This window comes from Oryctolagus cuniculus, chromosome 17, assembly GCF_051225735.1.
Source record: "Oryctolagus cuniculus isolate XC-2025 breed Fujian yellow rabbit chromosome 17, ASM5122573v1, whole genome shotgun sequence".
Classification (NCBI taxonomy): domain Eukaryota; kingdom Metazoa; phylum Chordata; class Mammalia; order Lagomorpha; family Leporidae; genus Oryctolagus; species Oryctolagus cuniculus.
Window position 1 is genome coordinate 13,117,320 of NC_142883.1, and position 13,076 is coordinate 13,130,395.

At 42.9% G+C, this 13,076-nt stretch overlaps 1 protein-coding gene across 12 annotated transcripts in view; it reads right to left on the bottom strand.

Moving 5' to 3' along the window:
* HELZ (helicase with zinc finger) overlaps window positions 1–13,076 on the bottom strand; it is a 182,608-nt gene that overhangs the window by 23,470 nt on the left and 146,062 nt on the right. For 10 of the 12 annotated variants that reach the window (XM_051825839.3, XM_089316769.1, XM_089316768.1 and 7 more), the window contains 3 exons: window positions 11,401–11,971; window positions 10,535–10,769; window positions 8,912–9,428 (listed from right to left, as the gene is read on the bottom strand). In XM_051825839.3, coding sequence (XP_051681799.3) covers window positions 8,912–9,428; window positions 10,535–10,769; window positions 11,401–11,971 — 1,323 coding nt within the window. Of the gene's footprint in view, window positions 1–8,911; window positions 9,429–10,534; window positions 10,770–11,400; window positions 11,972–13,076 lie in introns of those variants that run through there. The other 2 variants (XR_016223506.1, XR_016223505.1) reach the window with 1 other exon arrangement.

A 13,076-nucleotide genomic window follows, 5' to 3' on the forward strand; every position in this document is an offset into this window, starting at 1 on the left:
TTGGGGCTAGTGCCATGGCTCATTTGGTTAATCCTCTGCCTGCGGCGTCGGCATCCTATATGGGCGCCGGGTTCTAGTCCCGGTTGTTCCTCTTCCAGTCCAGATCTCTGCTATGGCCCGGGAAGGCAGTGGAGGATGGCCCAGGTCCTTGGGCCCCTGCACCTGCATGAGAGACCAGGAGGAAACACCTGGTTCCTGGCTTTGGATTGGTGCAGTGTGCCAGTTGTGACGGCCATTTGGGGGGGTGAACCAACAGAAGGAAGACATTTCTCTTTCTCTCTCTCTCTCACTGTCTAACTCTATCTGTCAAAAAAAAAAAAAGGCTCAGGGATTCTTTTGGGTTTATTATCCATATATTTTTTTAAAGATTTATTTTATTTCTTTGACAGAGTTACAGAGAAAGGTAGACACTGAGAGAGAGGTCTTCCATCCGCTGGTTCACTCCCCAGATGGCTGCAATGGCAGGAGCCGTACCGATTCAAAGGCAGAAGCCAGGAGTTTCTTCCAGGTCTCCCACGAGGGTGCAGGGGCCCAAACACTTGGGTCATCTTCCACTGCTTTTCCAGGCCATAGCAGAGAGCTGGATCGGAAGAGGAGCAGCCGGGACTAGAACCGGCGCCATATGGGATGCCGGTGCTTCAGCGGGGCATTAACCTGCTGCGCCACAGCATCGGCCCCCATATGTTTCTATGTTCATAAATATTCTTCACATTGAACTGTGAAGACATTGTTATTAAATATATGATCATTAATTTTAAATTCTACTGCTAATATTTCTAAATATAAAAATTAGCATTAACATTTCAAAAACTACTAACTATCTAAATAAGAAAAACCTAAATTACAGAACTGATATACAAATTTCCACAAAGATAATTTTCAGTTTAAGTTAAAGTTCCCCATATGGTTCCTGATGTCATATTATAATACATAGCTCTAATGTACAAGGTTAGCCAGCCCTTTCACATGTATGTATACAAACAAAGAACTAGGAGACAGGTCAGCTACTTAATTAATTAGGGCTCTATTTATAATTACAATATCAAAGCTAATCACCAAGGAAGAGCTAAATTAAATGCTCCAGTGGAAACTCCAAGTCTCATTAATTATGGTGCCAGAAACTTTAATTAAAATAGGACATCTCATAAAAATGAATAGCTTTGGTAATTTAACCATGAATACAGGTTGAATTTATTAGTTCGCTGACTGCTGTCGCATTCTTTAGACGGTTATTAGTTCCCGTACATTGGCAATCTTTCCAAGAAGACACTTCCAAGCAGGCTGCACTACTGCCACCTGGTTCCACAACACAAGCTGTAAGCTCTCGTCACCCACTTCTAAGGGGAGAAGAGGTGCAATCGATCAACAGCTAAGATTATAATCTTCAGGCTACTTTTGTACAACACTTTGCTCCATGAAAGGGAAGATGGGGAGGGAGGCCAGGGACAATCAGACAACAGTACTGACATCAAATATCAACTAATGTAAGAACTAGAGTTGTAGGAAATGAGTAGATGGTTCCAAAACCAATACAGAAAACAAGAGTTATTTGAAGCTGGCAAGGTGGTATAACGCGTAAAGCCGTCGCCTGCAATGCTGGCATCCCAAATGGGTGCCAGTTCCAGTCCCAGCTGCTCCACTTCTGATCCAGCTCCCTGCTAATGCACCTAGGAAAGCAGTGGAAAATGGCCCAAGTCGTTGGGCCCCTGCAACCACATGGAAGATCTGGATGAAGCTCCTGGCTCCTGGTGTTGGCCTGGCCGAGGCTTAGTTGTTATGGCCATTTGGGGAATGAACCAGTGGATGGATGATCTCTCTCTCTCACTCTGCCTTTCAAATTTTTAAAAATTTATTTCAAAGCAGATACATCACAGAGGCACGTATGTCAACTCTAACATGGTATAGGTTAAAATGCTGACTGTGGAAAGCATTCCATTTTTATTATAAGGCCATTACAACATCATCACAACACAAAAATGAGCCTCATGAACTGATTCTGAGGCTTTTCCAGTGATGCTTTTGAAAAGAATTTTCCATTTATCACTAGCTCGCTGTCTCTGTTAGACACGCATTATGGTTATTAGATCCATAAATAGCGGTTTCTCTGAGAAGACACTTAGGCACTGCTAATCAAACTATTTCAAGTGCAACACAGCTTAAATGGCAAAAGCTTTGCTTTGCACCTGTATCAGCATCATGGTTTCTCTGTTAAATAATTTCTAACTTCTACATTTCCCATGTGGACCTTGTGAAAATCTGAAATCCTAAATGCTCCAAAATCCAAAAACTTCTTGAGTGCCAGCAAGACATAAGCCCTACAGCTGCTCATGTGACAGGCCAGAGTCAGGTGCAGGCTGGGTGGTGGCCAGCTGCTGCCAGTGCAGTGCCGGAGTTGCACACCTGCCTCTGGCTCCGGACTCCAGCTTCCTGCTAATGCAGGCCCTCGGAGGCAGCAGTGAGGGCTCAGAACTGCGCTCCTGTAACCCACATGGGGACTGGGCCTGAGCTCCCAGCTCCTGAACTGGCCTCAGTCCGGCCCCAGCCACTGTGGGCATTTGGGGAGTGAATTAACAGATAGGAGCTCTTTTCCTCTCCCTGTCTCTCAAATACATACATAATCCATTTTTTTTTTAATGTGGGGGCATGAAAAATATATAAGATCACCTCCACACTATGTGTAGACAGTATATATAAAACATAAAGAAATTTCATGTTTAGACTTGGGTCCCATCTCCTAGATTCTCTCATTATGTATTTGCAATAATTTAAAAAACATGAAATGCAAAACATTCCTGGTTGCAGGCACTTTGGATAAGGGATACTCAATCTGTACTTCATTTGTTAGAAAAAAAAAATTATTGTAAGAAGAAAAAGTAGTGAAACATAATATGAAAAGCCATCTCCATTCAAGTTGACGACTAAGCTAACTTCTAGATGTTTTTCATCCCACCTGAGATTAATCCACCATGGGCTCTGGCAATAAAAGAACTCACAGTAGGAAGGGAAATCAGACAATTTTCTGCATTGTCAAAGTGAAAGAAATTATTTTAAAAGGTTAGAAATAAATAGCAAGCACATAAACCATTCATTCTATGAGATGATTCATGCCAAATCATTTTAAACACACAAAAGTTATCCTCGTATACTGAAAATGTCAAAATCTGCACTGTGGTAAAAATAATATTTTCCTTGTCAAGGAATTTTCTGAGTTGTTAGCTACCATTTGTGAATCTCATGCATCAAAATAAAGGTGACCAAATGTATTTGCAGAAGTAAAAAACCCATTGACAATTGAAGGTACTTATTTATATACTCACAACTAAACAAAAAAGAAATATTTTAAGAAAAATATTAAGAGCACCATGGAACAAAAAACTTAAAGCCCAAAGTTAAGGACCTCTGAAAAAGATCCACAACTAGAGATTATCCATACAAGGTTTTATTTGGTAAAGTAGACGACTTTCTCCAGCCTTTGGCACAGTCTTCCCCACATACTATGAACTCATTTGGCAGGTTAAATCAAAACATCATGAGTGATACCAGCGAAAATGGAGAAAAAACTGGCAACTTTTGGGGGACCTAAGAAACCAGTGAAAAGCTTGAAGCAACCGGGAAACACTTCCTCAAGAAAAAGCAGGAGCCAACTAAGAACAGCAGGCGTGGGGGTGTTTTCACAGGCTCCGATCCCACACCCGGTTCAGCGGCGGCCTTCAATGGCTGCATTCTCCAAGAACTGTCATTCTCTACTCTGACCCCTCTGGGGAGCCGGGTAAAGAGACTCACCTCATGTCACCTAACTCTGACCTCACTTAGTGCTAGCTAAAAACGTTTACAGGGGTCAGCGCTGCGGCACAGCAGGTTAAGCAACTACTCGCAATGCTGGCACCCCCATATCACAGCACTGGGTCACGTTCTGGCTGCTCTGCTTCCAATCCAGCCTGTTGCTAACATGCCTGGGAAAGCGGCGAATGATGGACCGGGAACTCCAGCCTTGCCACCCACATGGAAGACCCAGATGGAGTTCTGGGCTCCTGACTCCAGCCTGGCCTAGACCTGGCTGTTGCAGCCATTTGGAAAATGAACCCGTGGATGGAAGATCTCTCTCTCTCTATCTCCCCCATTCTCTGACACTCTGCCTGAAGCAGCGCCTAACAGTAGAACCAAAACCAGACTCACTAAAAAGCTTGAGAGAAGCTGAGGACTGAGATCTGTTAGGGGAAAAGGTCTTTGAAAAACTTTTAACACATTCCTGGGTAATCTATGAGCCAACACAGGGACTGTGCACATGCTCAAAGACCTGATAAGGCTGGCACAGATAGCAGGGACCCCAATACTTGAGCCATCATCTCCTACCCCGCAGGGTGTGTATTAGCAAGAAGCTGGATCAGAAACAGAGGCGGGGCCTGACCCCAGGCACTCTGATATGGAGTGCAGGACTCCCAAGCTGCACCTCTAAGGCCCCGCCAGATGAACTGGGGATTCTGAACTGTACAAATACAGAAGTCACGCTGTCCCTCTCCAGGCCATGCTACTGCTCGCTGTAAGCTGCTGTTTACTCAGTAACTTTTCTGAACTAATTGACGTCTGCATCTGTCACATGTGGCCTCTGATGTCTTTATTCTGTCAGTATAATGGTCAGTCACTGCACAGAGCTTTACTTAAATGCCTGAAACCAAAAACATCTCTCAGCTTTTGGGCACCTCTTCAACACTCAGCCAGACAGTCCACGTCTGCTTCGACAGAACCTCAAGATCAGCTAGAGGTGAGAACACAGGGCCTTTTCAGAACTGAAGGGAGAAACAGTTCCACATAGCTGGAGACTTCAACTTTCTACTTTCAACAGTGGATATAACACTTACACAAAAGATCAAAAGGAAATAAAAATTTTAAACAACATTATAAGCCAAATAGACCTAATATAACTATGGAAGACTCTATTCAATATGATTAAAACACACATTCTCTAGTATGCCTGAACATCTCCACAAAACAAACCTCAATAAACTTCCAAAGTCTGAAATTATACAACTTCAATGGAACTCAATCAACAAAGGAAACTTGAGATTGTCAATTAATATACTCACTTTTTCTAATTTTGCCAAATACAAAAGGTGCTTCAAAAAGTTCACAGAAAAATAGAATTGAAAGATAAGTTTATTTTGGTGCAAAAAACTTTTAGAAATTCATATGTAGTTTTTTCATAATATATGTTTTCTATGAACTTTTAGAAGACTTCTGATGTATACTTCTAAATATCATACTAGAGGTACAATTAGGAAGGGAAAATATAAGTCATTCAGATTAAAAAGGGTAAGTAAAACTATCTCTAGTTGCAGACAATATTATCTTCTATATAAAATATCCTAAGGTGACCACACAAAACTCATTAGAGAAACTAAAGCGTTCAGCAAGGTTGCACACACAAACCCAATATATGATCAACTATATTTCTGAGCATTAGAAATGAATGATTCAAAAATGAAATTCAGAAACCAATTCCATTTATAAAAGTATAAAAAGAATAACATATTGAGGAATAAATTTAACAAAAGAAGTGCAAAATTTATACTTAGAAAAATACACGATACTGTTGAAAGCAATTTAAAAATACCTAAGGAAAAGATGTCCCATGTATAAATATTAGAAAGCCTTACATTGCTAAGACAGCAATGCTCCCTCAAACAACCTACAGATTAAAACCACTCTTTTTTTTTTTTTAAACTCTCAGCTGATGGGGTTGGGCATTTGGCACAGTAGTTGGGATCCCACCTGGCCACCCACACCCCACACCATAGTGTCTGCTTCAAGTTCCAGCTCCACTTCTGAATCTGGATTCCTGCTAATGTGTATCCTGGGAGGCAACAGGACTTGGATCCCTGCTGAGCTCCTGGCTGCAGTCTGGCCCAGCCCCAGATGTTGTGGGCATCTGGGGAGTGAACCAAATAGATGGGAAATCCCTCTGGGTATGTCTGTCTCTCTGCCTTTCAAATATATAAAAATTATGAAAAAATCTCATTTCAGCTATTTTGCATAAACTGGCAAACTGGTCCTACAACATACATGGAAATTCAAGGGAGCCAGGATAGCCAAAACAATCTTGAAAAAGAACAACAAAGTATAAAGATTTATACTTCAATCCCAAACTTACTACAATGCTACACTCGTATGCAAAACAGCGTGGTACTGACATACGGACAGACATTCAGAGTCAGAAATAATCCAACATTGGCATTTGGCATTTCTTACAACCATTCAGTGGGGGAAGAAAGAGTCTTTTTCAACAAATGGTGCAGAGAAAACTGGATAATCACATACAAAAGAAGGAACCTGACATAATGGATAAACATTAACTCCAGTGGGTCAGAGAACTAAGCAAAACTATTAAAACTTCAACTCTCAGAAGGAAATAATACATCAGTAAATCTTTGTAACCTTGGATTGAGCAACAGTTTCTTAGATATGACACCAAAAGCATAAGTAACCAAGTGGAAAAAAAAAAACAGATAAATTGTACTTTATCCAATTTTTAAATTTTTATACCTCAAAGAACACTATCAAGAAGGTGAAAAGACACCACAGAGTGGGAGAAATCATTTTAAATCATTTATGAGATTAAGAGACAAGCATCCAGAATGTATTTTTAAAAACTCGTTTGATTCAATAAAAAGAAAACCATTTTTTAAAATGGTCAAAGGATTAGAATAGACATTTCCCAAAGAAGATAAACAATGTCCAATGAGCATGTACAAGGAGGCTCCTTATCATTTGGCGTTAGGGAAATGTAAATTAAAACCACAATGATGGCCGGCGCCGCGGCTCACTAGGCTAATCCTCCGCCTAGCGGCGCCGGCACACCGGGTTCTAGTCCCGGTCGGGGCGCCGGATTCTGTCCCGGTTGCCCCTCTTCCAGGCCAGCTCTCTGCTGTGGCCCGGGAGTGCAGTGGAGGATGGCCCAGGTGCTTGGGCCCTGCACCCCATGGGAGACCAGGAAAAGCACCTGGCTCCTGGCTCCTGCCATCGGATCAGCGCGATGCGCCGGCCGCAGCGCGCCAGCCGCGGCGGCCATTGGAGAGTGAACCAACGGCAAAGGAAGACCTTTCTCTCTGTCTCTCTCACTGTCCACTCTGCCTGTCAAAAAAAAAAAAAAAAAAAAAAAAAAAAAAAAAAAAAAACACAATGATATCCATTTCACACCCACTGGAATGGCTTTTTTTTTTAATGTAAGTATGTGGAAAAATTGGAATTTTCATACACTGCTGGTGAAACTATAAAATAGTACCAAGAACTATAGAAAACAGCATGGCAGTTAACTCAAAAAGTTAAACATAGAGTTACCATGAGTCAAGAATCTCAATCCTAGTTACACCCCCAAGAGAACTGAAAATACACTTTCACATAAAACTGGTTCACAAATGGTCATAGCAGCATTATACTTAATACCCAAAACATGGAAACACTCAAATGCCTATCAAATGATGAAGAGATAAATTGTGGCATACCCATACAACAGAACATTATTCAGCCATAAAAAAAGAATGAAACGCCAGCAGTGTGGATGCAATTCATAAGCCAGCATCAAAAGGCCACATATTGCATGATTCCATCAATGCGAAATGGCTCCACAGTGACATCAGGTAGATTAGTGGTTGCTTGGGACTGGGAGAGGAAGATTGGGAAGTAACTGCTTAATGGTTATGGGCTTTCTTTTAGGGCTGATGAAGTATTCTGCAATCAGATGGCAGTAATGAACAAACAATATTGGGCTCAGCTGTTAAGCCCTTTCTTTATAGTTTGAAATAACATCAGAGGTATGGCCCATCTTTGCAAGGCATGGTACCAAAACCATGGATCTTCACAATGCATGCATATACAGATAGCCATTCATCTTCCTAATGCCTCCTTACAACCTTCTTTAGGAGCCTTAGATAGTAATTAAGTTGTTTTAATGACAGTTATTATACAGAACAAACTAATCAACGATACTAAAACAAAGTGAACAAATTACCTCAAAAATACCTCAAAAAAAGACAACAGTGTTCCCCCTATGAAACTTTACTGTTTAATCAACATCTATAGCAAAGAATTTGTAAAACATGTGAATTGATTAGTCCTAATGGCCTTCAGAAATCATTTAGGAACTGCCAAAATGAAGCTAACATCAAACAACTTTTTTTCACATACTGAAACTGGAAATGCTGATCCTGTTTTAAGACGACCCTTGTGATTGACAACGATCACGACCAGTTAACACATGCTCATCTCTAATCACAGAACTTACCAGTCTGGATGTTTCACAAGTTGGAATTCCTAAAGTCTGCCTAATCAGTGAAAGTCCATAAAGATGCTTTGGAAATATCGGAAGTATTTTGAGCTCAAAATTCCATCTAATTTAAAAATCTTAGTTTAGCAGAGTCACTTTCACATTCAAGGCCTATGCCTGCTGGGAGCTGGGACTCAGCCATGTGGTCTATCAACCGTCTTGGCTGAGTGAACTCCAGGACGAGCGACAACACAAAGCACAGCACTTGCCACCAGCCCCTGGCTGAAAAAGCCAGCAGCTTTGAGAAGCTGATTAGCAACCTTGGAATTAACTCATGCAACTTGAAAGTGAAAAGATGAATCACTGGACAGCATTTCCTGGGGTGAGAAAGGACAAAGCGGCATGAACAGCCACATCCTGAGCCGTTCAGGTGTTCCCAAACAGCAGCAGAAGCCTGGGCGGGGGCCACGCTACAGAATTCCACAGTAAGAAGGTGGGAATTAAAATAATTTCCACAGGAGGATTATCTACAAAAGACTATTAAATGCAATAACATCTGCCTACTCTTACAGTCAGCTTGATAAACACTGCTATTTTTCAAAATCGCCTAACCCCAAAATGAACAAGCAAAAACAAGAATAAAGACATTACCTCTTCTAAGCTAGGGAGCGAAGAAGAAGATACTGTTCGAGATGACAATGGGTGAAAAGGCTCCTGACCGATAGCATGCTGATGATTCTGGATTTGTACAAAAGGGTTTTGTGGTGGCCGGTGAGGCAACGGAGGTAGGCCATAGGGAAAGCTCGGCCCTATTAGGTGATTCTGTTGCAAGTTAGCAAAAGTCCATGCTCCATCAGGTGCTAGGTACTTCAAGGGGGGAGGGGCCATGTGTTCTGAAGGCAGGGAGAAAGGCGAGCTGAACATCTGGGGTGGGAGGCGCTGCGGAAATGCTGGGCTGTTGGCTACTTCAAGGTCTCTGCTGTTGTCATTAAAGTTAGAAAAGTGGCCACTGTGGTCTGTACTGGATGGGGGAGAGGGGGCTGCTGGTGGGCTTCTGGTCTGGACTTGTCTGTATTGCAGAAGTCTCGACTGAGGTGGGGGCATTTCAGCTAGTTCCCGTGTCTCACTCTGCTCACGATGGGACAGCTCTCTGAGTAAGTCTTGAAACCTACATGAAGACGAGGAAAAACAAGAGCAAAAGAAAGTCTGTCACATGAAGGAGCACTTAGGCAACTAAATGTGTACCTTCTGAACTGAATCGTAATGCTTGTTTAGAACCAGCATTAATCCACCTCAAACGTAAGCATGACATTCAGTAGGAGCTGAACTGAAGACATCAAATATGCCCAATCACCTGTCTTCCTTCTTTTTTTCTCTCATATAAAAAAACATGTCTCATCTCTACATGTTTTTGATAGCTGGGAGTTACAAAAGGCCATTGTGTTGGTGGACCTGATTCAGAAAGGATTAGGAAATACTTCAGTCTTCCCATGACACAGACCAGTCAAAAAAGCTTAGCATTAGGATCAGACACATATGTACCTATAGTGATAAGAAGGTAGAATCTGGGGACGGTGCTGTGGCATAATGGGTAAAGCCGCCACCTGCAGTAGCAGCATCCTATATGGACGCCAGTTCTAGTCCCCACTGTTCCTCTTCTGATCCAGCTCTCTGCTATGGCCTGTGAAAGCAGTAGAAGATGGCCCAAGTGCTTGGGCTCCTGCACCTGCACAGGAGACCTGGAAGAAGTTCCTGGCTCCTAGCTTCAGACTGGCCCAGATCCAGCCATTGTGACCATTGGGGGAGTGAATCAGCGGATGGAAGTCCTCTCTCTCTCTCTCTCTCTCTCTCTCTCTCTGTAACTGCATTTCAAACAAATAAATAAACCTTTAAAAAAAGAAAAAAGGTAGAATCCTGTGCTACTAAAAAAATGGGACAAATCTAATTTTTAATTTTTAACCACTAATTTACTTTGTCATTTCCCATTTTTTGGGAAGTATTACTTCTGACTATTTTAAAAATCCATCCAGGGTGAATGATGATGTGTTTCTCTTGCAGAAGACATCACAAAAGCAAGGGGTCGAGTTAAGGTACCAGCCACAGGGATCGCGCATGCCTAGAGTTTGCAGAGGAGGCATTACTAAATAAATTCTCTGTATTTCAGCAGTGATCAAGGGAACTCTGAAGTCTGTGCCCAGGAGGCCAGCCTGTAGCTACAAGGACTGCTTCAGGACAGAACATGGTGGAGGGTCACGGGTAAGTCAGCCAGAATACCTGGTGTACGTGGTCTCTGCTGCTTCTTCGGCACCGCCGGGACCCTTCCAGTCTGGCCTCACGGGCGGCTGATGTAATCCGATGGACGGCTGAGGGAGGTGCTGGAGGTGAGGATGGTGATGGTGTGGGTACGCCATGCTGCCCTGACTCAGGAAGGCGTGGTGCTCGTTCCACTGCTGTAACCGTGCTTGCTGCTGCCTCAGCGTCTCCAGAGCTACGCTCCCATGGATGCGATCTGCAAAAACATTTGCGAGAATTCTGAGTTGTTATGCATTTGGGGTTTCAAGTTAATTTTTTTCTTTTTTAATTTATCTGAGAAAGAGAGAGATAGACAAAGAGCTCCTATCCACTGATTTATTTTCCAAGTGCCCACAATGGCGAGGGCTAGGCTAGGACAGGAGTCAGAAGGCAGGAACTGAAGGCAGGTCCCCCACACAGGGAACTCAGTGCTCCCCCAGATCTGCACGGGCAGGAAGCTGGAGCCAAGAGCCAGACCAGGAGCTGAAGCCAGGCACTCCAGTGTGGGACATGAGCGTCTTAACCACCAGACTAAAGTCTGCTCCTCAAATTGACTTTTTAAAGTTTTTACAAACAAATTTCTCCACAAAGAATGAGCTACAGTTTGGCTTTAGTAGACAGTAACTGTTTTTTCTAATTTTTCCAGAAACTGGACTTGTGAAAACGATGATGATGATTCTTCCTTACTTTCATAATGCTGGACTCTAACTTCAGCTGGATACTTGATACTACGCAGTGTTTGGAACCAGGCTTTGGTTATTACCCTAAACAGCTGATTCTTGCTGGCGTTATCTAGAAATGACTAGCATCTCTGATTTTCCCCATCCAGCAGTAACAGCAGAACTCACCTAAAGCCTCCCCTAAAGGAAGTCCTGGAGGGTTCTCCTCAAGGAAGTTATTCAGGTGCGGAGGAAGCATGGGGCCAGGCTGGGCAATGGCTCTGAGAGGGCTGTGGCCTCCGTGCAGCAGGGGAGGGGGCTGCTGCTCGGGCAGCACAGCCTCGGCGGGAGGCGACGGGGGTCGCTGCGCAGCGGCAGCACTGAAGAAAGCAGGGCTGGGCCCCGCCTGATACGCGGGGGAGAGCGGAGGAGCTGGCTGCGGGCTCTGCTGGTCCAGCGGACTCTGCTGCTGGGCAAGCTGGTTGGGCTGGGGTGGCATCGGATTTGGCTGCTCAGGCAAACTACCCTGCTGCTGATTTAACAAGGTGTGCTGCTGCGGAATTGGGAACGGGGGTCTCGGTAGCTGGGGAAGGGGATGAAAGTGGCGATTAGGGATTGCATACTGTGCATGGGGAGTGGGAAGAGGAAGATTTATGTGTCTGGGGTTGAGATTATCTTTGCGAGGAAATTTGGTATTGGGATAGATAACACCAGGACGCGATTCTGGACTTCTGTTCTGTGGATTTGATTCCAAATCAACCTAGAAAAAAATAAGAAGCCTTTTTTAGCCACAGAAGACCCAAATTCATGGTTCTCTGCCTTTTGCCAAACCTAACATATCGAAAGGATATGATACATTCTTATTAGGAACAGCAGGAGTGCTGCGTGCACAATCAATCACTTTCTGACAATCAGGAGAGGAAATATTTTTAAATTAAAAAAGATAACAGAAAAATCAGCAAATTAAATTTGAGACATAAGAAAGACACTGTCATTATATTAGCATATCCACTTCAATTCTCTTAAGAACATTATTTTTAATTTCACACTTTCTTCCATAGAAAGATAGCCATTTATTTCCTTCTGCTATAAATCATTAAAATGTGTTCTTCTGACATTTTATTGTTTTAGACTTCTACTTCTTCAAATGTATCTGTATTAATAGAAGAAATCCATCTCCATTTAAACAACTTTGAGATGAACAAACAAGTACTACATCACCTTGTACAACCGGTTGTCAAGTTTCACCATTACAGAGCAATGACTTTCTTTCCCTTAACAAACATTACTGCAGGCTCACCAAGTGCTTTGTGCCTGGTGCCAGAGATTAGAAAGCAACAATAAAACTTAGCCTGTACTCTCGAGCTTAGAGCAGGGGATCCATGAACTACACCCTCCTACCCTCAAGGCTACTTCTAGCCCACCAGGATTTTGTAAATAAAGTTTTATTGGAACACAGACACACTCATTTGTTTACATATTGTCTGTGGTGGCTTTTGCACTACAAAGTCAGAGCTGAGCAGCTGTAAGAGACCATCTGGCGTTTTACACAAAGTTTACTAATCCCTGGCTTAGAGTCCAGCAAAGGATATCAACATGTAAACGAATAATTAGAATTACTACAGGAGAATGTGGCAAGAGAACCTAGTGCCTGAGAAAATTAAAGAAAGCTTGAAAGAGGCAATGGCAATCCAGTTGAATCTCACACAAAAAGAGCTAGATTATCCCAAGGAGGGAAGATATTCTAGTTAAAGGTAACAGCTCACACAACGGTTAAGAAAGAAGAGGAACATGAAGATCGGGAGCACAAGCAGCTCTGGGTGTACAGTACTGGCACCTCCCTTGTTTCTGGGTGTTTCCCCCCT